Below are 25,503 nucleotides of genomic sequence, written 5' to 3'. Positions count from 1 at the left end.
CCCCCCCGCCCCCCACTGTCCTCATCCATAAGTGTACGATTTTTATCCATTCTCTTCCCGCACCCCCAACACCCCTTTCCCCCCGAGAATACTCAGTCCACTCCCTTTCTATGCCCCTGATTCTATTATATTCACCAGTTTATTCTGTTCATCAGATTATTTATTCACTTGATTTTTAGATTCACTTGTTGATAGATGTGTATTTGTTGTTCATAATTTGTATCTTTACCTTTTTCTTCTTCTTCCTCTTTTTAAAGGATACCTTTCAGCATTTCATATAATACTGGTTTGGTGGTGATGAACTCCTTTAGCTTTTCCTTATCTGTGAAGCTCTTTATCTGACCTTCAATTCTGAATGATAGCTTTGCTGGGTAAAGTAATCTTGGTTGTAGGTTCTTGGTATTCATCACTTTGAATATTTCTTGCCACTCCCTTCTGGCCTGCATAGTTTCTGTTGAGAAATCAGCTGACAGTCGTATGGGTATTCCCTTGTAGGTAACTAAGTTTCTTTCTCTTGCTGCTTTTAAGATTCTCTCTTTGTCTTTTGCTCTTGGCATTTTAATTATGATGTGTCTTGGTGTGGTCCTCTTTGGATTCCTTTTGTTTGGGGTTCTCTGCACTTCCTGGACTTATAAGTCTGTTTCTTTCACCAGGTAGGGGAAGTTTTCTGTCACTATTTCTTCAAATAGGTTTTCAATATCTTGCTCTCTCTCTTCTTCTGGCACCCTCATATTTCGGATGTTGGTATGCTTGAAGTTGTCCCAGAGGCTCCTTACACAATCTTCATATTTTTGGATTCTTTTTTCTTTTTGTTTTTCTGGTTGGGTGTTTTTTGCTTCTTCATATTTCAAATCTTTGCCTTGATTCTTGCGGTCCTCTAGTCTGCTCTTGGAACTCTGTATAATATTCTTTATTTCAGTCAGTGTATGCTTAATTTCTAGTTGGTCCTTTTTCATATCCTCGAGGGTCTCACTAGATTTCTTGAGGGTCTCACTAAATTTATCGGTGGTTTCTAGAAAATTCTTGAAAAACCTTATAAGTGTGGTTCTGAACTTTATATCCAGTAGTTTGCTTTCCTCCATTTCTGTCATTTGTGACCTGTTTCTTTGTCTCCACATTTTGACTGCTTCCCTGTGTTGGTAGAGTGGCTTTGTGTGCTAGGTGTCCTATAGGGTCCAGTGGCTCAGCCTCCCCAATTACCTGAGGTGGAAACTCTTGGTGCACCCCTTTGTGGGCTTTGTGCACAGTCTTGTTGTAGTTAAGCCTTGATTGTTGTAGGTATCACTGGGAGGAATTGACCTCCAGGCCAATTGGCTGTGAGAATCAGCTGTGTCTGCACTGGGAGAACTTCTGTGCTGGAGACACCCTTATGGGGCAAGACTTGCTTCAGTGGGGCTTTGGTGCTCACTGAGCCTTCCCCCTGAGTGTGTCCCTTATGGATCTGAGGAGTTGTAATCTGGATGGTCCACTCTGACCACTGGGTACACTGGCTCTTGGATCTCTAAGGAGGTGCTAATTTAGCCTCTGCCTGAGGCTACCCAGCAGGAACTATGGAGAGATCTGCAGATTCCTCTTCTTTGTTTGGGGTTTGGAGGTGCCCAGATGAGGCCCAGCTGTGAAGCAATGCAAGCTGCTGTGGGGCCTTGGGCCTTCTTTGGGATGTTCTGGGTCTCTCTGACCCAGCTGCAGTTTGTTAGGTAATTTTCATATTGCAAAGGGCCAGGCCTTTCATATGCAAAAGCCTCTGCACACAACTTGGGTGGGGTGGGGTCTCAGGGAATCAACAGGGCGGAGCAAGCAGCTATGGTTGATCCTCAGCCCTGACCTAAGAGGCCCCAGGTCACAGTGTCCCGGTAATAGCTTCAAGCACCTCTGAGAGAAAGCCGCCCTCGAGTTCTGACCGATGCCAGACAGTCCAGCTTCTCCCCATATGAGTTTGGGTCCCCAGAGACTCGCCTGGAACTGGTGTTCAGAGCAGTCGGGAGCTTAAGACTCCCTCCCGATTGAAAAAGACAACCGTGTCCTCAGTTGCCAGCCCTTTCCACGTGCGCCTCCGTATCTCTGCACTTTACTTCTGCACCTCCTCTGAGTCTCAGTGTGCTTTTCTCTTTCCTTCTAGTTGTAGAATTTCCCCTCAGCCAGCCTTCCTGTGGTTCTGGATGATGTCCGTTTTGTCTTTTAGTTGTATTTTTGAAGTGGTTGCGAGGCAGCAATTTCCGGTGTTTACCTATGGTGCCTTCTTGGTTCCTCTCTCCTTGTCAGTTTTAATAAGGACATAATGCCTAGGAATAGCACTGTTGCCTCAACTTTAAAATATTTGAGGTTACATTTATGTTTGCCTGGGTGACTTACAGTGTAGATACCATAAAGAAAGAGTTTACTTCAGCCTGTCCCCTTTGTTTCTTCACTGTCTTCTGTATTTATTATTGTCTGCTTTGCCTGGCTTTGAATTCCTAGAGGGCAGAAGTCAGTTTTTCCTCAGAGGAAGGACCTGTGGCCAGGTCTTGGCAAATGAACATATGTGTATGAATGGTGGTGGGAATTGCGTTTTCCAGCTCTGTGTTACATACACCCCACTTCTTTGCAAAAAGTATTAGTAGCAACTTGTGGAAGGAAGTGAGACTGGTAATTTATCACTTTTTATATTTCTCTTTGGATGAAGGTGAGATGAGAAGGCAGCCTGCATAGTGAGATGATGCAGAAAACATTACAGAGGAAAAGATTCAAGTTGGAAAAGGAGATGGTAGCTTTAGAAAAAAATCTGTGGGTCTGTTCACTGTTCTCTAAACATATCTCAGGTTCAACCTGCAAGGAGGACGATGCTCCTGACTTCATATGTGTAAAACCCAGGCTGCACCTGTTGAATCCTCCCCACCCTTCAGAGCATATTTGTAATGATTTTTGTTTCTTGAAGCTTTTGTTTATTTCAGTTCCATGTGATCTATTTATTTCCTGAATTGTTAGCTTTCTTCATAATCAATGTACTTTATATATGGCCCCTTAATAAATATTCGTTGAATTGAATTGCTAGTTTTCCCACCACTAATGATAATCAGAAGAATATGACCCATTCAGAAGAGAGCATCCAAAAATGCTTTGAACAGTGGGACCATTTCATGTATTTAGTGCTTGAGATTACTATTTTAAGGGGACAGTAGACATTCAGAATGATTGTTGATCAATTGCATTACATTTTATGGCTCCCAGAGATCAGTTTCAAGGAATTTAGGAGTAAGTGCATGATATTGTGCCTTATAGGCTCTGGTATAAAGTGAGTATAGTATCACCTAAAATAAGATAAAGATTACCTTTGGGTCAAGGAGAGAGTTAATTAAAGACTTGGAGGAAAGCAGTGACTTGAGCTCTAATTAGATGTGAAATTTGTTTTAGCTGAAAAGAATAAGGTAGATGGGGAGGGGTGTGGAGAAAGAAGGAGTGAGATTGAGTTGGATGTCCAAGTATGTGGGTGTAGTAGAATGAAGGTTATGAAGAAATGAGCACTGAGAACCTCACAGTTATGCCTGGAATTTATTAAGTACCTTCCTTTCTTCTTAGAAAGCGTGATTTTCTACATTTTTAGTCCCCATGGAGTGGAAAACCTGACCTTATTTCCTGCTCTGTTCTTTCGGGGATCTGGCATGTGGAGTTACTCTTGTAATTACTTATCCTCACCAAGAGTTCACATTCCCAGGTTTTTATAGAAAGAGATTGTAATTTTTGTTTTTGTCATTAATTTCTGAAAACTCACTTTAAATGGAGATCGAGCTGCTGCATTAGCATAGGGAAGCAGGACTAGCATGCTGAAATGTTTTTGCAGCTCATTTGCCAGACTTGAAGCTGCAGTACTTAGAACAAAGTCAGCTTCTTTGCAGATGATCTGCCATGTAAAAAACATTACAAGCAAACAGGAGGTGCCAACTGCTGAAGCACAAGCACAAGCCGATGTATTAAAGAAGAAACACTTAATCCAAGTGCTGCTAGGGGTAGAGAGATCCCTGGGAAGGAATTTCACCGCTGAGGGGTTGGAGGGGGGCTTGCCACATGTTTAAGGAATGTCATGGACTGTATGGAATGCCCTTCTTTCAGTTAACCCCTCCCCCCACTGTAAGTTCCTTTCTTATACAGCTTTGCTTTTAGATGGAATTTTGATCCTCTTGGGAAGCTTTCCATTTCACACAATTTCCATTTTCCTTCCCTGAGCCTTTGATCAAAGGAAAGCCTTTAGTTGGTGCTTGAGGCGCTGAGATAGTGTAGCCTTGGGTTCTCTCCTCGGTGGCTCCTAACCTCATTTCTGGCAATAATAGCCTGTTTTCTTCCTCTCTCTACAGTGCTTTTAGAAGGGAGAGTTCAGAGAGAGACAAAAGATTTATTTATCAGGCAGACTGTACTAAATTACAGTTTGCACTATTGGCTTTTGGGGATCCTTTAAGATGTTCTTTAACATTTTTTCTCCCCTTAAATAAAATGTGGGGCGGGATCTTCAGAAGCCTTGGCTTAATTCCAGTGAGGTTATTGTATTCTGGCCAATTCCATTCTTCTGTTTGTTTTAATTGAGCTCTGTCTGGACCCTCTCAGCTCTAACTTGACTGCAAGAGTTTAACGTTAAACATGGTATTCGCATGATAACCAACTTTTCCCTCCATGTGGGTCTTAGGGGAGAGTGATAAGCATGCAGTCAGAGGGCCAGCAGATGCTTATTGTGCAGTTGTTGCTGGGGGAGTGTCATCATCGCTTGGAACTTAGGAGCATGGTTAACATCATTACTCATGACTTCTGAAATAACTCTTTGGTTGCCAGAGTGAGAACACTGATGGAAAGCAGTAATGCTCCTCTTTCTCCCTTTCTCCTCTTTCTCATCACAGCTCCTTCTGCACCCCCATGTGTAACTTCTGAAAATTAAAGACCCACGAGTTTCTGTTTTCCCTAAGAATGCCGGTAATTTTGATGTCACTCACCATGCTCTCCATAGTAATAGAGTTTTGAATGGGAGGAGTCACATGCCTGTGGTCATTTCCCATGGGTGGTTAGGGTTTCGATGCTCCAACTGGCAGGATATTTGACTGACCTCTCGAAAGCAGGGCACACCCATCCCTCCCTAGTGATGTTTTTGGGACAGATAATTAACGAGAGAGACTTAGGGAAAGTCTGAGTTTCCAAATAGTTCTTACATTTTTCTGTCAGAATGCACTCTTTACCTACAGAGAGAGAGGATGTGTGTGTGTGTGTGTGTGTGTGTGTGTGTGTGTGTGTGTGTGTGTGTGTGTGATGTGTGTGTGGGCTGTGTGTGTGTGGGCTGTGTGTGTGATGTGTGTGATGTGTGTGTGTGTGTTTGTGTGTGTGTGTGATGTGTGTGTGGGCTGTGATGTGTGTGATGTGTGTGTGTGTGATGTGTGTGTGGGCTGTGTGTGATGTGTGTGTGTGTGTGTGTGTGTGTGTGTGTGTGTGTGTGTGATGTGTGTGTGGGCTCTGTGTGTGGGAAGTTCAGCCAGGGAAGAGGAGATGTTATTTGATTTATGTGATATACAAATCCATGCATCGTAGGAAAGATTATGTCACTCTGCTACTCAAAAATTTTCACAGGTAAATTGCAGTGTCTTCCTCTAGAATTCAAGGTGCTCTGTGATTAGTTTCTACGTGTCCTTGACAACTACAGAGTTCTTTGCGTAACAAAATAGTTTGCTTACTGTTTCCCAAATACATCCTGGAGTTTTTGCCCTCCAAAGCAGTGTATCTGACAGTATGATTCATGAGATGCTTGCATGCTAATTACCTGGGGGGGTTTAGGAAACAGGAACCTGGTTTTCATCCTAGACCTGCTGAATCAGAACCTCTGGTGAGGGGGTCTGAAGATCTGCATTTTTAACAGTGCATGCTTAAATTTGAGAAAGTCACACCACCCTATTCTCTTTGAATGCTCTCTCTTCCAGTCTCCATCTGCCTATTGAACTCTGTTCAGATCCCTTAGATAAAAGTGAGTGTTCTCTTCTGGAAACAGTCATGATTTTTCCCCCCAGTAAGTTTCATCTTCTGCTTTATGTTATGGCATCTTTGCTCCCAAACTGCTTCAAGTTCTTGGAGGGTAAAAACCATGCCCAGTCCATGTTTGCATGCTTCACACACCTTTGTGCACAATAAGAACTCAGAAAATGTTTGGTGAATGAATGGTTCAGTCCTAGGATCAGACTTCTGTATACCTAGTAAAGTTTTGGGTATTAGACTTTTTTTTCTGTTTAATCACCAGATATGCCTGGGCTATTCCCGATATGAGCTTAAGCTATCATAGCTAAGCACATTTTCATGACATGATTTTTATCCATGGCTTTAGCTTATACTCACTTTCTCCTTTGATAATCTAATATCTGTGATAGAGATGTCCAGTTTTCATTTTTATATATCCCTGTATGACTCAGCTGGGATTTTATCCAAGTATACTATGTGGATCTTCTTTACTTTGAAAAGAGGAGTGGAAATAGTGATCTGTTGCCTTCCTTTTATAAAAGTTTTCTTTTTACATTTTTGTTATTTGTGCTACTAGTGTGGTGGTTAATACGAAACACCCTTTGAACAGTATTGCAACTAAATTGGCCAGCTGTAGCACATCTGTTGATGAGAAAATAAAAAAATATAGTCATGGATAAATTGGTAAAGAATCCATTTCATAAGAGAGATGTTTAACTGTAACATGATAACATATTTCTTGTCTTTTTTTATCATTAGTATATTGCCAGTTTATCAGAGTCAGAAAATGACAGATTTATGCTGCTATGACATTGTTTTCATTAATTAGATGGTGCAGAGTTACTCTGCATCTAGTGACTGCTATTTCCACATGATTGCTATCTCATGATTTGGAGTGACTTTCTGTATAGAATGTACTTGATTCATGGGAACCTGCTCCTGCACGGCCCCTCCCCTCTCCTGCATTGACTGTTATGTATATAGGATTCATTTAGCCTAGGGTCTGGTACAAAGTAGGGAACCAATAAGTGTCTCCTGTTGGAATTATTTTAAAAGGGGGATTAAAATAAAATTTCCTCTTTTTAGGGAATGCTTTAATTCGCCTTTACAGCAATATGTCCACTATAATTATTGCCAACACTGAGTGTTCTTGATTTCCTTGATTATTATTTCAGAAAAATTATGTCTATCAGTTGTAGCTTTGGAATACTTATTCTGTTTTTTAACATCTGCAGCAATTAAGAAAATTTTGCTCAAATCTTTTTGTGGTTGTAAATCTTCATTTTTATCCAAGTAAAATATGAATGTTTATTTTTGTTTCCTTAGTCCTAAGAGAAGGTTTTATGCTTATTTTGCTTTATGGAAAGTCATTTATGATGGCTAGGCTTAAGATGAGATGGTTTCTGTTTGTTTTGGCTTGAGTGTTGAGAAGCTGGTCATGTGCCCCATTAGCATTTGTGCGATTGAACCTCCCAGAAGACCCTGGCAGGTGCTCACTGGAAAGGAGGCTGGTGGATTGCAAAGTGAAATCATTGCTGCACAAATAGAGATGCTGAATTGTTTGGAACAGAATGGCAGACATAAGTTCATGTGGATTCATTTCAGACATTGTAAAGGGACATCAGGAAAAAATGCTGCACCAAGAAACGGAGATGTCAGCAGTAGAGTTCAATCCCAGGGCAGTGGGTGTGTGGAGAGCAGTGTGAGAGCTGAACGGAGTTGAGTCATGCCTTCTGAGGCGTAGGTGTTCCCAGCAACTCTGAAGCAGACCCAGCAATTAAGATGTTTCTCATGCCACCGCAGCCACAGACAGGTCCAAGGGGAATATAGGGCAAAAGGCATTCTTTCCTTCATTCTGCATCCATGAGAGAGCCTTTTAAGTCTTGCACAAATTGTTTTGTTTTCTTGCGTAACTGTGATAGCACATACAAGTTGCTCGATCTTATACCTGAATTGGAACAAAACTATTGAAACATGGCTGTGGGACTAAGTTCACGAGCCAGTGAAGTTCCACACTGAAGGAATCAGGATTTGAGGAGTGCGTGGAAGATAAATCATGTACATTACTGACTGATGTCTCTCTCATTCATTGACTTCAATAGGCTTCTTGAGAGTAAGTGCATTTCAATACACATTTTTCAAAGTACTTTTTTGCCCGTCCCAACAATTGTCTTTCTAAAGATAAAAAACGTTACTCTGTCAAACTAATCATTTCATTTCAAGCATTTTAGTGTCTCAAAACCACAATGTGGGCTTGCTCCTAGGAAAAACAAAAACACAGGCACTTGATTTTATACATTCTCTTGGAAAAAAAGGAAAGAGAAACAAAAAGTAAATGTAACTTGTTTTTACCCAGATATTTCTATTTTATTTGAACAACACCAAGCTTTCTCTTTTCCTTCTCTCTTCCGCTAGGGTGTGACATTTATTTAAATTGAATGGATTTTGAAAAGGATGCTTTATTTAATAAATGGTATTGCATAACTAGTTACCAAAAAAAAAATTTAGATCTCTACCTAACATTCTATGTAAAAATAAATGTCAGGTAAAATAAAGATCTAAATGTAAAAAACAAAATACATTAATATTAGAAGGAAATATACGAGAACATTTGTACCACTTTGAGGTGGAATAAGAGGAGCTTCTCAAGCAAGGTGAAAAACATAGAGTCCATAAAGAAAAAGATTGCCAAATTTGAGCAAATAAAAATTCATGTGTGGCAAAAATGACCGTTAATCCTGGGAAAAAGGAAATGGTAAGCTGAGAGTGTCACGTGACACGTGCGCCATAGGACCCTGAGTGTGGCACACGGCATTCAGGGAGTTCTGCATACAGGTAAATACAAGACAAGCAGCCCAGCAGAAAAATGGGCAAAGTGTATGAAGGTGAGTTTCAAAGAAGATGAACTTCACTGAGAAATATAAATTGAGATGACCAAGACCTGCCAGCTTTTGGCCTTCACATGAGCAATGCTAGAAAGGATGTTAACATGAAATGTTAGTGAAGGTAGTAGCATGGAAAGAAACTCTTCTACATTTCTGTAACTTTTTGGTAATCTTGAAGCACACATTAAAATTTAAATTGCACATGCTCTTGGACCAATCAGTTATACTGTTAGAAATGTAGGTTCACAATCCCTTATCCAAAACTCAGGAGGCTATTTGTGTTTCAGAATTCAGAGATTTACAGATTATTGAAGCTATTACTATGGTGCCTACACTGCATGTTTTGTATAACACCTCCAGAAGGGTTTGGGATGGCACTCCATAAGCAAACATGTTCATATTTCTAAAGAGGGAAAATGAGTATTTGCATCAGTCCCAGTCAGCTTCTGCCACCACATGAATCAATGAAAAATCTTTGAATTTTCAGAGCTCGTTGGATTTCAAAATTATGGATAAGGCATTGGGCACCCATAAATATTACAAAGTGAAATCATTGCTGCACAAATAGAGATGCTGAGTTCTTTCTAATAGCATAAAACTGGAGAGCTCCTAATGTCAGTCTGTGGAAGGATGAAATGCATTGTGAACATTGGTGCTCTGTGTATCCTGCAGCTGTCAGAGTGAGTTAGATTTTTATGTCCTGACTCAGAAAGAAGAACTGTTTGAATTAGATGAGAAAACAAGTTCGGGAAGAAAGTGTGGCATAATCCCACTAAAAAAATTAGGGAGGGAGGTTATCTCCTATTCATGTTTGTATTTTCTCAGGAGGAAAAGCTTGGGAATGATGTACACCTCACTCTTGTCACTGGTTCTCTCAGGAGCTTGGGATTTGGAAGGAAGCTGGAGAGACTGTTAATGTTTTCTTTATATGCTCCTATAGTTTGACTGTTAGAATGAGCATGGAATATTTTGGTAATCAAATATAATCTTTCTCTTAAAAGTTAATATAGTGAGTATTACAAAGCACTGACTGCCTGGCCACACTCTACTAAGGTGCGGCCACTCCGAACCATTATTAGGGAGCCTGCTTTTCATAATTAATGGGAAGCAGTAGACTAAGCCCAGAGCTAGGCTTACAGCTCCAACAGGTCCTTCATTACTTAATACTGAAGCCTAATAATTTTCAAAGTGTATTAGCATGTCCCCCCCACAGGGACAAAAACATGGACTGTTACTACGAAATGGAAATGTAATCACCCAGGGGATCTTTTTTTAATTGACCCACTTGTAGTGAATAATAACTCCAGAAAATAATATTGATTTTTTTCCCCTCTGACTCATTGAATAAAACAAGTATGATTTCCTCTTCATGAGTGTAATGTGTAACACTCATTTTAAGCAGATTGGAAATATGTTTTAAAATAGAACTACTTCTACCATATTTTACTGTCAAATTTTGCTAGTATATCCTTAGTTCCTGAAAGGAAAACTAAAGATTTAGATGGATCTAAAAACCAATTAGTATTATGTTTCCAAATATTCAATTTGCTATTTACTTGGCTTTGTGCCCTAGATATATACAGGTATATATAGCCATTCCCTTTACCTCAGATGGAGTAAGAATTTTGTACTTAAATTTTTGAGTGTGGGTAGATGAGTGGATAAATGCTGAGAAAGGAGAAAAGATGAAGCACTTCTAGGATCCTGATAAAAGGAGCTGAGGAGGAGGTGTGTGAGAATAGGCGGTCTTTGTGCATTTGTTTATTTTTCTTAAGTTTGATATCATAGAACCATTGCCTTTTCTTTGCTGCCTTGGAAAACATGGCTCCTCTCCATTGTCTAAGTAGTTTCTTTGAAACCAGAATGAAATAAGCTTATAGAGCTGTGGTTGATCTGTTTTAAACACCTGTATATCTTCCTGATAAAGAAAGGCAAGAAAATCGGATGCATCGATGTGATGCATTTTAACCTTTCGATTTAATGTAAGAAGTTAAGCACTCTTTCCTTTTGTAGCATTAAATAATTTCCTCAAGAGAGTAGTTTGGAATATTATACCTGGAAATTTAGCGATGAAGAAAAAAAATCCATTTAAAGCTAAGTGAAGACTATAAAATACATTAACATGGTGTACTGCTGTCTAGATGAAAAGAAGTTAAGGGACAAAACTAATGATTGCTCTGTTTCCTCGATGGCAGTTTTAAGGTGTGTGCTATTCCTGCTTTGCTGTTAATTAGTTATGGCTGTAAAATTGGAGAAAGACAGGAAGAGGTAAAAATATCAGTAAATCAAACCCCTGGACAGTTTAGCACAGTTTGTGTCTAGATTCAGTATCATTGTTACTATAATTTTGTTTTATAATATGAAGACAGTAAGAAATGCAAATGAAAGAAACGTCGTCAGTTTGGCAAAGCAGTGATTCTATCAGCTCTATTCTGCCATCTTTCCCTATCTCCACTTTGACCTTCTATCATCTCAAGGCCCACCCTTTGTAAATAATCATGCATTTTGTATGTGCCCCTTAGGATACTTAGTTTGAAAGGGACTTCATTGTTTCTATGTGAACACACACAATTAGACTTTTCTGTCAGTGTAAATTATCAAGTATGTTTGGTCAATTGTACTTTTCTGTGACACTTGGTATTAAAAAACACATGCGCCTTGGAACTTTGCGTTAAGTCAGACCTGAGTTCTCAAAGTACACACAGTGCCCATTACCATTTGCTGATGTAATACTGAAATACTGAACCTTGTAACTTCATTTTAGGAATTAACTAAGATTACTCTTTATTAGACTCTGGGTAAATGTTAACTTGATTTCTTTTCCCTACTTTGAGTTCTATTATAGAACAAATGCACATGAGTTCTGTCTGTTTCCTTGAAGCATATTGCTTGCCGCGGAAAGTGAAGTCAGTCTTTTCAGGTGTTGGGTGGTTTGGGGAGTCCTGGGCTGTTCCTGAATGGGTTTGAATATTCGTGTACTTAGTGTTCCACATATCCGTTGTTGCTGGGAAGGCCACCCACTAGGGGGAAAGAGAGGGAAAAGCATGCTTTCCAGACACTACTCCGAGGCTCTTCTTTGACCTGTGACTTAGAATTATTAGTAATTGATACCTGTTTACATTCAACTCTTTAATAAAGATGTAATAAAAGAAGAGCAGGTGAGATGAGAAGCAGTACTGATGATGAAAGGCAGTAGATTCAAGTTGAATGTGCTAGTCACATGGTTTCTCTGAGCCTGCTTTTTCAATTTATGAGCTTGCGACATGAAAGAAAATGATTTCAAAAGCCCCTTTTATTCTCACTTCTGATAGCCTTGAGGAATAAGGAAGATCTATCCATTTCAAGTACCTCTCTTTATTTAGCCTTGGTACTGGCTGTGTGAGTATACATGTGTAACAGATGTTTTTAAAAAACAAGCCACAGTTTCTTGTCCTTTTACTTTCTAAAGCATCAGAAAGACTCATCCATTGTCATTGCTAAACCGACCACTATAGTTATTACAATCATCATTAAAATAATTTTTATTGACCTTAAATTTTGTGATGCTCTGATTCTGTTCTGCTTACCTACATTAAACAGCTATGAGGAAATACTTGTAGCCTGAGGTACTATAATGTAATTTCATTGTAAGGATTTATTTTTAAGGTTTAAAAACTGTGATATTAATTTAATATAAAATTATTTAAAGTATTTCACTAAATATATATTTTTGTTAAAGCCGTCCAGTTTTATTTTAGAATCTGGATCTGTGCAAATTTGATAACATATCTGTCTCACCTGTTAGCATGACAGAGCTATAAGTCTTTATTTTTAGGAGACATAGAGAATTCTAGTCTTGTTCCATAGGTGTGTTGTCACCTTGCTCTCCCCTCTGCATTCTTTTTAAAGGAAGATAAAAGGAGGAAAAGACATCCACTCCCCATTTTTCATCTCGTATTTCTCTCTTAATTTTGCCTACTGGTATCTCTTTCACCCATTTTAAGACAAAGGGGAAGTAGATTCTAGGTAGACTATCCCTCTTATCTTTCTCTGGAGGGGTTTTTGAATTGGCAGAGGCCTGTAATCTGACTGCTTTCTATATCTATTAAGAAAAAGTGGGACTCTAAGAAGGCTAAGGGCTAGAGTTTCCAAAACAGATGAGCTTTAATGTGTTCTGATCAAGAACTTGAGCTCTCAGAAACAATCAGTGCTTTGTTAGCTAAACAAGTATGCTGAACACTGTGTTCTTTTCTGGGGAGAGTTTGGGGGAGGGGCTGCACAGGGAGGAATATGAGGAGGGGGTGGGGAGTGTGGTGAGAAGGAGTAAGAGAAATTTAAGATACTTATATATCAGAATTAACCCTTAAAATATTCAGGTGTAGGGAAAGAGTATAAATGGAGGCCCCATACCATATATCTAAATATTTAAGTTATAACCAAGCTAACAAGCTGTTAAATAAAATATAATCTCTCCTCCGACCTTGACAAGTATATGTATGATGACTTGTGTGGAGGAGGAGGAAACTTTCCTCTATCCTCAGGGTTCTGACAGCTGGTCTACTCAAACAGAAACATGACAGGTTAGCAAGAGAAACAACCCAGTTCGATACACAAATATGTATGAGAAGCCTGCGTGCACGAGAGGTTCAGAAACAAAGAGAAAATAGGTATATGTGACATGCTGAGCTAGGGATGAGGTAAGGTACCTTGAGGGCTTCGAAAGGTCATTGCAAGATGGTTAGTAAATAGAAGTTTGTCCTGCTCTACAGACAGGTCAAAAGATGTTACCTCTGATATTCTGTTAATATGGGCAAGGCCTCTAATTCAAGTTCTTCTAGGTAGTTAAGGGAGGTGCAGAACAAATCTGTACACTACAGAGGCACATCTTCGGGTGACTTGTTCCCAACCCCCATATCTGCAGGCATTGATTCTAATCTAAAATCCTCAGATCCCTTGGGATTCTATACTGGCTTTGGCATCGTGGAGAGAGCTGGCCCAATGGTCCAGATCTCTTCTTTTCTCTAGCTCCATCCTTCACCTTCTAGGGGTGTGGTGGCCACACAGCCCACACTTCCAAGCTCTGTCCAGCCCTAGGATCGATTATGGGAGGATGGGCCCAAGGAAGAGGCCCACACAAGCCCTGAAAACAGATTTGGTATCATTTGGGTAGGGAATTCCAGGGTCCTGTTTACTGTTAGAATGGAGAGAACACTTCTTCAATGGAAATGTTATGGGAACCATGTAAGTTTAAATTTTCTGGTAGCCACATTCGAAAAAGTAAGAAAAAAGAGGTGACACTAATTTTAATAATCTATGTGGTTTAATTTAATATATCAAAATTATCAGTTCTAAGAAATTATTAATGAGTTTACATTCTTTTTGTACTAAGTCTTTTTGTATTCAGCAGCCACCTAATGCCCATCGGGTCCTATTGGACAGAGCAGAACTAGGGAAGGGTGCCAGACTCCTTGTTCCATGGGGTCTCTTACTCCTGGGACTGTGGGGAGCTCTCTTCACAGTAAGGTCTGATAGTGCTTTTGTCCTTGAATTGATGCAAAGAATAATTGCATTTCTTTATATTTAGAGCTGGTGGCCATTTTAAAATACAAAAGTTACATACATAAAACTAATGGAGGGTAATTGTTAAGAGTTTGCTTTTTCTCTCTCTCTTCCATTTAAGCTTATAAAACTCACTATTGTTTTCCTTTGTTCTCAGGAGTGGTTTGATCCTAGTAAATTTGTTTGCATAGATGAGTACCACCCCGCCCCTCCCCGGTTGCTGACAGATACTTTTCCAAAAGTCATCGAATTGCTTCCATTTCCCATCTGGAGTAATTACTGGAATTGTGATTCTTCCATTCTTCACTTTCTGAAAAGTCTTTGTACCTGTAGACATGAGAAACCTCAGACCTGTGGAGAATTTTTATGAGTTTATTTGAGCCAAATTGATGACAGTTCCAGGAAGCAAAAATCTCAGATACTTTTTGAAGAAGGACAGTTGCAGTTTCTTTTATGCATTTGGAATTAAGGAGGAGGTTGTGAAGGTAGGAGAAAGCAAGGCGGGGATTGGATTACAAGATAGTTATGATTGTGTGCTCTCGTGGCTATGCTTCCGAGGGGTCTGAAAAATGGGTATTTCAAAGGTGTGTTAACCTAGATCAGAGGTGGGGAGCATCCAGCCCGAGAAATCATTTGATCTGGCCCTGCCAAGGCACTAGGGGTGAGTTAATGAAATGTTCGACCAAATCTAGCAGGCATCCAATCAGGTGTGCAGTCATAAAGGCAGGTTCTGTCTGGAAATCTCCAGTCCAATTAGGTGTGCTCTCACAAAGGCAGGTTCCATCTGGAAATCTCTGCAGGACATTGAGATGAAAATGAGTGACAAGGCAGATGACATCTTAGTATTGTTATGAAAATGATTTTGGACTTGGGAATCTCCTGTGAAGGTCTTAGGAACCTTTTCTGGGTTCTCCCAGCATTACTTTGAGAATCCCTCCACTAGGAATAGCAGACCATGTCATTCTAGCTTATGTTGTGTAGATGATAGACAATCAGAATCGACGATAAGCATTCCTGTTTTAGGAAGGCCCAATGAATCAAATTGTAAAATAGAAAACAAATTTTAAAACGATTATTCAGGTTTAGCAGTCATTCTTAAGGAGTTTTTCCATCTTTAAAATACTATTAGGTCTATACTCCGCCTTCCAAGAAAACAGCTATTATAAAAAAATCAAGGTAACTCTTTCAACCTGTAAAATAGGCACATTGTTAGCTTTCTGTTTAGAATAAACTATATGTAACTACTTACAACAAAGCTAAACGCTTTTTATTATAGAACTCAACAAATAGGTTGTCCCTGGCCAGTTATCTCAGTTGTTAGAGCATCATCCCTATACACGAAGGTTGCAGATTTGATCCCCAGTCAGGACACATACAAGAGATAACCAATGATTGAATAAATACGTGGAACAGCAAATTGATATTTCTCTCTTCTCCCTCCATTCCCCCCCCCCCCCAAATCAATTAAAAAAAACTATAGCAAATAGTTCTCATGACAGTTTTTTTAAAATGCTGACTGGATTGAATTAGATTTATTTTTAAGATATGTGTATATCTGTTCTGGGCATATAATATGTTTACTTCTAGTATTTAGGCTTGGACAGCTTTAAAAATAATTAGCATACTATAATAACTCATCTGATTCTCATCTCAAATAGAAAAAGTGTGTAAGTTGACAATGGGCCAAATATAGGAGTGCACAGAGAAGTAAAACTTAATATTTATTAGGCAACTGAGAAAATGAAAGAGCTGTTAACAAAACTAGAACAGGAGAGCCCTAGCTGGTTTGGCTCAGTGGATAGAGCATCGGCCTGCAGACTGAAGGGTCCCAGGTTCGATTCTGGTCAAAGGTACACGTCTGGGTTGCGGGCTTGATCCCCAGTAAGGGGCATGCGGGAGGCAGCTGATCAGTAATTCTCATCATTGATGTTTCTCTCTCTCTCTCTCTCTCTCTCTCTCTCTCTCTCTCTCTCTCTCTCTCCCTCCCTCCCTCCCCCCCCTCCCTTTCTCTCTAAAATCAATAAAAATATATTTAAAAAAATAGAACAGGAGAAAGTGCTGGTCTGGGATGAGGATGGTAAGTTTGGTTGTGGACTGGAAGCACAGGAGAGAAGAGATGACAAATGATGGGTTAGAGAGAGTTGTTCACACAACAGTGAAATGATTTCCAAGGGAGACAGCATATGGAGAGAAAAGAAATGACAAGAGATCTTTGGTAAGGAATACCAAATTGTGGGGTGGGGAAGAGGAGATAAAGAAGAAAAACATTGGAGAAAGGTTTTGGAGAGAGCTAGGAAGAGGCTAGGTGAGTCAAGTGTCATTAAAGTGACAAGACCTTTCCAAGGGTGTCTGGTTAGCAATACCAATGGCCGCATTGAGATTGAAGAATGATAATCGGTTCTTAAATTTGGGACTACAAACTTACTTGCCTTAGAGAGTATAGCTTTTTATTATTTCAGGTTTGGATTTGAGAGAAGTGAAGCAGAAAAGTGTTTGACTTGTGTGGGATAACCCAGAAATTCAGAAGATACGTTCTTATCCTCCCTCTCTGTTATCATTCACATGTGTATGAATTAAGCTGGCTAAAGGAAAGCTAAGAAATATTTTACTCCAGCAGAAGTCACCTCCCCAACTGTAGAGTGATGTTTGTTTTTTTAATATGATGTTTATATTTCAGATAAAACACTGGTTTTTGAGTCTGAAGCTGTGCATTCCAGCTCTGCTGCTTGCTTAACCTCTGCGGACTCTGTTTCCTCCTCAGTTGAATTAGAGTTGGGCTGGATTATCTCTAACGCTGTGCTAAAATTATGTGAAGTTGTGCATCTATGACATTTGTCTTTTATTTCCTTCTATTTTGTTTTATAGGTTCACCAAGTTGAAGAGTCTCAACCTTTCCAATAATCACTTAGGGGACTTCCCATTAGCAGTCTGCAATATTCCAACCCTGACGGAGCTGAATGTGTCCTGCAATGCCCTTCGAGCAGTCCCAGCAGCCGTGGGAGTCATGCACAAGTACGTACTTGAGACCCCCTGTGGAGTGTCCTTCCGAACCCCTTAGGGGGCTACGTTAGGACCATAGCACATGGTATTAGTTAACTTCTGTTGGTCATATAAGTCTTGACTCCAATTAGGTTCTTATGTGGAGTTCATTTGTTAGCTTTTATACTTGTTAGTATCTTGTAAAAAATTAAAATATCTCTGTTTAGAAAGGAAGATCCCTATAGATGAGTGTGTCTAAACATGGGAGGAGGGGTTACTTGCTCCTTTTCTAGGTTCTGCTGAATTCTAAGACTTAGAAGTTAATTTTTTAAAGTAACAATGAAAGGTGGTATTTGGGCTGATTTCATCTATGGCCCTCACACTGCAATTAGTCACGTTGTTCCCATTTATGCCTATCCAGGATAGGGAAATTAACCATAATTTTTGTTTTCAATAAATGTTTAAGATGTTTATCTGATCTTTTCTCTCTGATGTATTATTGCCTCAGGCCCTCCCTTCATATATTTTGCAAAGAAAGTGCATTTTCTTTTCCTAGTAATATGATCTAGACATATGGGACTTGTATGTTGATAATAAAGATGTAAAATTTACATATTCTCTTTATAATTCTTATGTTTTCTTTAATAGCTTACAGACATTTTTGTTGGATGGAAACTTTCTGCAGAGCCTTCCTGCTGAGTTGGAGAACATGCATCAGCTTAGTTATCTCGGTCTTTCTTTCAACGAATTCACTGACATTCCTGAGGTATTGGAGAAACTGACTGCTGTGGATAAACTCTGTATGTCTGGAAACTGTATGGAGACCCTTAGGCTGCAGGCCTTACGAAAAATGCCGCACATTAAACATGTGGACCTAAGGTAACTATTTTTAAGAAAAGATCCCATTTGAGTGGCCGATTTATATTTGGGGGGTAGGTGATAACCCCTTTGGTAACATTTTCCTGCCAAGGGCTGCAGGCTGGATAGTTATAATTAGAGCCCATTTTTCTATTTCTGTCCAGAAGGAAGAATAGTGATTAATGGTAGGACTTGTTCATACCTGATACTTGCTTTTAAAATGTTCTCATTAATGGAATGATCAGATGTTTTGAAGGTCTTGCTTTGTTTTGTAGGTTTGAACCCAGTTTTAATTTGCATGAATAGATAAGGGCATGAATAGATAGGGGCCATTGAACCAGGGAGAGTTATTTATGGGGAAATAAAACCATATCACTAATAGCAAAATGGATATTTTACTCTCTTAGTTCTTCTTCTCTGTGGCTTGAAACAGTTAACATCATTGAGCATATCTCCTTTCTTAATTTGGTTTTCTTCCATCTTTCCAGCCAGGTGGTTCTGCCTAGTTTACTGGTCTTTACAAAAATGTAGAACTCACAATTTCTTGTTCGGCTAGAACCTCCACTCTCACCCCTTGCAAGAGCAGGGAACCTGCAGTTTGAATCCCAATCACACTAAACTCAACTGGAAACCACTAGTACAATCTTTGCTACATCAGAAATGCTCAGTAGTCATCCCTCAGTGCATAAGGTTCAGTTTCGCTTCTCATGTAGAAAGAACCAGTCCACAAGGAGGAAGCTATTCTAAGTCTCTCTATTTTAAGGAAAAACAAGAGCCTGTCATGGGATTGAATTACTGCAGAAACAACATATGGGGCTTAGACTTGCATACTAACTTGACCAGTTTGACACTTTTCAACCAAACTAACTCTCCCACTACCTAAAGGTTGATGACCATATATTCCCCATGTTCACTCTTGGGTGAAATATTTGGTGTCTCTGTGCAACTGTTAGCATTTCTAAATTACAGTTAATAGTACCCAATTCATAGAGTTCTGGAAGGAATTGAGGTATAAACCGAAACCTCACTCTCCCAGCAAATGTGATTGTATTATTATTATCACCTCACTGAGGATGCTTTTCTACTCACAGAACCTGCTCAGCTGTCATTCTTGACATCTTTACACCTCTCCATTTGTCAAAGGTGGTTCTTTCCTGGCCTTGCTACCTACTTTCCTTTCTATTGATGATCCAGGCCCTCACTCAGACCTGTCGAGTTGCGTCAGTATAAAGTAACATCATCTTTTATTCTTCTTTCTTCTGCATTCATGTGGTCTGGCCTAGGAAACCCATTCATTCCTGTCCCACAACTTATTGCTTGGCTTAACCTGTCCTCTGACTAAAGGAGTAATCAAACCTGTCACACCTGGGAAAGTGATAGCAGTTTTGCAGACCTAGATTTCTTAATTCAGGAAATGCAAATGGGCTAATTTATTGACTTTGAGAATGTGACAGGTGAGGGAACTGAACACTTTGTCTTAACTTTCTTTCTAAATTGTTAACATTACTTGCCTCTGAGTCACTTGGATTTAAAAACCTTCATATTTAGAAAAGACTTTGGTCATTCTGTCAAGGTTGAATGAACGTTAGTAGATAACTTCTTCCCGCTAGGCCACTGATCTGAGGAGGGGAAAATCTGGTCTAATTTGCTTATAAGTCTGCCTTAATATTTTAAATTGAAGCTAGTGGAATGATTTAGGAGGAGTTTCACTTAGTTTCTGTGAGCAAAGGGCTAATTTTATTGATTCATTTTTTATTCCTTCAGATGGAAGTGTTACATTAGATTAAAAGTGATCACGTTTCTTTTAATCTTATTCTTTTTCTTGTATTGCTGTTCTTTGAGTTTGGTATTTCTTCTATGGCATCATTAATAATTCCTCCATCTTTTCTTCTATGTTCAAAATGTGGATGTTACCCACGCCTCTCTCCTTGATAACTTACTTCTCTGCCTGTAGTCTCATGGCTTTGTCATTCACCTTTCATCTCCTTGTTAATTATTCCTGTCTTTCTCTAACTCTTATTTTTCTTTTTGGAACTAATTCCACTTTAGCTGCCAACTGGATAATTTCACCTTGGTTTCCCCTACTGATACACTTAACCAAATACATGTGAAACAGAGTTCAGTTTCTTTTCTTTATTCAACCACTTCTTTCCCCTGGATTCCTGTTGTTCATAGCAATACCGCTTCATGGGTTATTCAGACCGAGCTTTGACTCTGTTTTTAGTTTACCACCAGGTTCTATCAGTTCTTTCATTCTAGTTTCTCCCTAGTCCTTTCCCTTTCCTTCTCATTGCTATTGTTGTTTCCTAGCTGAGCAAGCACAGTCTTGCTCAGAGCCTTCAATTCTCCAGTTTAAAGTATTCAAGCTCTTACATCTAGTTTCTACCTACTAGTCTGTGAATCCCTTGAGGAGGAAGTTCTAGCTCAGAGCTGCTCAAAGTGTGATCCTCTGACCTGTGCTGGCAACCCAACTGTTTGCTACTTTTCCATAGCAAGATATGTATAGAAATTGAGACAACATTTTAGAAACATACAGTGATTCAGCATAGCCACAATATCCAAGTAAGCTCATAAAAGTATATTCATTTCATTGTACAGGGAACAGACTAGTTTCCGTGTTGGTGAACTCGCATGGTGAGCTGCTTGTGGTGTGAATTGCATGCTGGTCGTGTACACAGTGACTACATATCAGTCTATGTCATAGACTCTATGACATCAGAAGTTTAGAAAATAGGTCTTTCACCATAGTAACTGGGAAACACTGCTCTTATTGGTTCTTGATCCACCAGAGTTAGCTCTTAGCAGATCAGTGTTAATTGATAAGTATTAATTGACTAGTCCACTTTCATAGCCATATTCTCACTTGCCTCACATACTCTGCGCTATTCATGTATGATGTTCACCCCATGCCCTTCTCTTCAGTTCAGAAGCCATCCTGCTGCTTCCTTGGGACCGTTTTCTTCTCCCATTTACATTTTTTCAATTCTGCCTACCTTTGGGATTCAGATGCGATGTTTCCTCTTCCATGCATCTTTTTTGACCATTCTCTGAATTTTATACATCATTTATGGCACTTATTACTTACTTGTAGTCCTTAGACTTTATATATGAAAGCATATATGATTTTTCCTTACTAAATTTCAGAAGCTGTTGAAAGACACCTTGTTTTATTTATTTCTGATGAGCATAAAGCCTTAAGTCATCGTCGTCATTATCACCATAGTCTTTCACTGTTTGCAAAATAATGTTCAATGAGAATATATGAAATAGATAAAATGACTGTGTTAATTGAGGGGATTGTTGGAAGGAAATTTTAACCATATTTTGACTCTTTAGAGTTTATTGTAAATAGTTGTATTATTGTGTGAGCCTGAAAACTTTTGATATTTGAATCCTGGTAAGACTTGGCAGTTTAAACCAAACAGTGGGAATGTTAACTTCCTTTTTTGTCTCTTCATTAAACCAACCATTTAATTATTTTAGTATTACTACAGTGAAATTGTGGGGGTAGCTATTTCAAGTGAACATGATAATGCCACATTACAAAGATAATATAAAGTGTAGAATAGGGAGATCATGGGATATAGATTTCAGTTCTTGCAGTCTTTTATATCCAAAATGAGATTTGTTTTTTTCTTTTTATTCTGCATGCATATTCTGGAATCTAGCCAGCATTTGGAAATAGTCAAAAGCTGGGATGAGGCCAGTTTTTTAATCTTACAACCTGGAATGAAAAAGAGAAGGAGCCAAAAACATCCTCTTGGGGACATTTGAAGAGGCCATATGCTGTACTTGCGGGTTGACGAATCCTCACTCTGTGCTGTCACTAATCCTGTGTGTCAGTGGCTTTATGCTATTGCTATTAATAATTTAGTCCATCATTTTATTTTCATTTTGAAAGGTCAGAAATTCTATCAGAGAGCGCTGGGCTTTTTTCTAAGCTCCAGCCTTAATATTAATGCTCTTCTAACCCAAGTGCACAGTCTCAGTATTTTGTTCTCATTACAAAGAGCAGTAGAGGGTTCTTGTTTGTAAAGAAGTTGGGCATAGCCTAGCAAGCTGGGAATTGGGATTTTCATCTGTTTTTCTCCCCTTTGAAGCTAAATGTGTCTTTGCTATATCAGTTTCTAGTCCCCATTCCTGTGTACTTACCTTCTTGGCAGCTCATCCCCAGCCACTTCAGCCCATTAGCTATCTGGTTCTCATGGCTGAGATTCTGCCAGCTTTTCCCTGTGCCCTGCTCCATTCTAGACTTGTTGCTCTCCACCGTTGTCCTTCATTTTATAATTTCTCAATGAATCCTAGATGCCAATTTTAGTATTTTCTGCTGTCTGCTCTTTCAAGCAATATTTTAAAGATACAGTTTTGGTAATCAGTTCTTGGTTCTGAGCCTGTCGAAAATCCAGATATTTGCATTCCAGTCTCTGGTGCATATGTGGCTCTCATTTATTATTTTTCTTTCCAAGTCCACCCTTTAATTCTTTCATATATGACTGCTCATCTACCTGCTCGCTATAGTCAGTGCAGCTGTAATGTGCTTATTGGGCTGTTCTGGGTTTTGTTTTTTGTATTCTTTCAACCAAATTCTTTGGAAATAAATGAATTTCTTTCCTCTTGAAATGAATTAAGGTAAAATCATGCATTTCCTCCAGCCTTGCTGGGGTCCCACCCCAGCAGGTCCAGGGGTCCCCAAAGGTGTGGACGGAGTCGGCGAAGAAGGAATGACACAGAGGCAGCGTTCAGTTGATCAGCATGGTTGGGTTCTCTTGCCTGGTTCTATTGCCAGGTTCTGTAGGTTCTCCAGCCAGGTTCTGTCCAGGTTCTCCAGCCAGGTTCAGTCACCAGGTTCTAGTCAGGTTCTCTTGCCAATTTCTGTATCAGGTTTAGTCCAGTATCTTTTGCCATGTTCTCTCGCTAGGTTCTGTCTCTAGGCTCTGTCCAGGATCTTTTGCCATGTTCTCTCCAGCGAAGTTCTTTTGTCTCTAGGTTCTGTGTAGGTTCTGTCTTCTAAGTTCTGTCTTGTTACATCTGTATTTATACCAGTTGATTCCAATCCTATCAATCTCTATTCCAAAGGTTAGGGCGTTTCTTATCTCCATTCCAGGGAGTAAAGATTATGTAGCTTAAGCATGATTGTTCGTAGTTAAAGTGATTAATTACCCGCCTGGCACTTAGTTAAGGGGTTTTATTCCCTCCCTAACTTCAGGGGAAAATCCCTACCTGGGGAAACAACCTTTCTCAGAGAGGTGACCTTGGTTAAAACACATAGTGCCAAGAAGGTGAGCAAACATATTAAGAACAGTATGCCATGTATGCCAGGTCCCTTGAAACAGCAAGGATAGACCGGCTCCCGGCACAGCCTTAAGGGTCTAAATTGTGTTTCAGAATATATTGCCAAGATTAAGACCTCATGGAGTTGCAGCTAAAGATAACCAGAGAATCTGGCCTGTTAAGGAAGGCTAGATGGTGAGATTAAAGAAATCCTGAAGGACTAGAATATAATGCGACTGGAGTCCCTTTTTCTTATCTCACCGTATTAGGGTGTAGCTATTTATTTGTAGTGTTGCTGTTAATTATAGTCTCTATTTGTGTCCTTTTCCTCTCAAGACTGAACATAATTAAGAATTTAATAGCAGATGAAGTGGACTTTCTCCAGCATGTCACTCAGCTTGATCTGCGTGACAATAAGCTTGGTGATCTAGATGCCATGATTTTCAACAACATTGAAGTTTTACACTGTGAAAGGAATCAACTGGTGACGTTAAACATCTGTGGCTATTTCCTCAAAGCACTCTATGCCTCTTCTAATGGTATGTAACATAGACCACATCAAAGTTTCTCAACTGGTTCCAAGAATTTTCTCAGTGCCATCATCTCAGCCTTGCTTTGATATTTCTTTAGTAAAATAAGTGTCAAATTTTGCTAAGATAAAAAATCACAAAAGAAAAACTCTGGTTTGGTACTTAAAGGAATCAAAATTTTATTCCTAATTTGTTTTTGTCATATTGTGATATTTAGATAAGTTGCTCCCACTTTTGATTGGGCACCTCTGCTTGAAAGGAAGTGGGGAGAGGGTGACTATTTCTTGAGCTACCTTGTTAATGACAGTAAATCTGGAACCTTGATTTAATCCTGGAGAGTGAAAGCAAAGGAATCCATTGTGGATTCTATTCAGGGTCTCAGATTTCATGCTCCACTGACGAAGTCACCTTAAGAGAAAACCTAAATTATATACCCACAAGCACACCACAAAGCAAGAGTCTTACTTATTTAACAAGCTCTCTTTTTTAGAATTTGGAAATCATGGCCATTCTGATCAAGAAATGGTCATTGGGGCATATATTTGCTAATGTGAAGACTTTAGTTCCTACCAGCATGAATGAAAACAAGTACTTACTATTACAAGTTAAGCAGAATGTTTAATAAAGCACTTGTTTTATGCATAGTGTAGTATATGAGTTCTAAAGGATAAGGAATTTTTAAAAATGAGTTTGCTGTCATCGCATTGGAGAAATAAGCCAAATCTTAAACAGCTCCAGGCCACTGAAGGGTTACAGGATTTGGATAGTCATAGGCACAAAGTAGGTGTCGAAGAAGAAAGAATCTGAATGTGGTGTGCTTGGCAGATGGGAGAAGACAGGGGGGTCTGAACTCTTTGGAGTGGTAAGAAATAATTATGGGATGCATGGCTTGGAGTCCTGGTGAAGCTTTGAAGAGGCATGTGATTGAAGTGACACTATAGGACCGTTAACATGAAAGCAGTGTGCAGAGTGCATTTGTGGGAGAAGAGTGGAACCACCCACTCCTGCTCAGGTTTTTGTAGTGGTCTTCACTGAGCTGCTAGGAATTGTCAGTCAGGACTACAAATGTTGATTTGAGACTTAGAGGTGGTACCTGAAACCGTGGAAGTAAGGTAACTGGAAAAGAGAAGGTGGTAAAAGTAGACTTACAAACCCTTCCACGTAGCTGGTGCCAGAATAGAAAATCAGGTGAGAACTGACCCTGTGATTAGAAACTACTGTGTCCCCAAAACAAAGCCTTACGTGGACAGTGGTGACACGTTTCATACAATTTTGAGGAAGGGTTCTCAATCTGAGCATGTCATTTGTGGTTCTCAGGACGTTATTTGTGATCCTCAGGAGTGCTGTTTCAGTAAAGGGAAAAAGGCAAAAGCCAAGATTCATTTGGTTTTATGGAAGGAACACTGAATGTTAAAAACAACAACACAGTATTCATACAGTTAATCTTCCAGATAAAATTTAGCATGCCTAACAATAGGAGAACC

The 25,503-nt window shown here is 39.5% G+C and overlaps 1 protein-coding gene across 3 annotated transcripts in view; it reads left to right on the top strand.

The window, feature by feature from the left end:
- The window catches only part of PHLPP1 (PH domain and leucine rich repeat protein phosphatase 1), a 244,125-nt gene that overhangs the window by 134,588 nt on the left and 84,034 nt on the right, over positions 1–25,503 (top strand). For all 3 annotated transcript variants that reach the window (XM_036322519.1, XM_036322518.1, XM_036322517.1), the window contains exons 5-7: positions 17,247–17,393; positions 18,009–18,239; positions 23,826–24,028. In XM_036322519.1, the coding sequence (XP_036178412.1) occupies positions 17,247–17,393; positions 18,009–18,239; positions 23,826–24,028 (581 nt within the window). The remainder of the gene's footprint in view (positions 1–17,246; positions 17,394–18,008; positions 18,240–23,825; positions 24,029–25,503) is intronic.

Source organism: Myotis myotis, unplaced genomic scaffold (genome assembly GCF_014108235.1).
Source record: "Myotis myotis isolate mMyoMyo1 unplaced genomic scaffold, mMyoMyo1.p scaffold_m19_p_9, whole genome shotgun sequence".
NCBI classification, from domain to species: domain Eukaryota; kingdom Metazoa; phylum Chordata; class Mammalia; order Chiroptera; family Vespertilionidae; genus Myotis; species Myotis myotis.
Note: the sequence above shows the minus strand (reverse complement) of the source record. Positions and strands in the feature narration are given on the sequence as shown.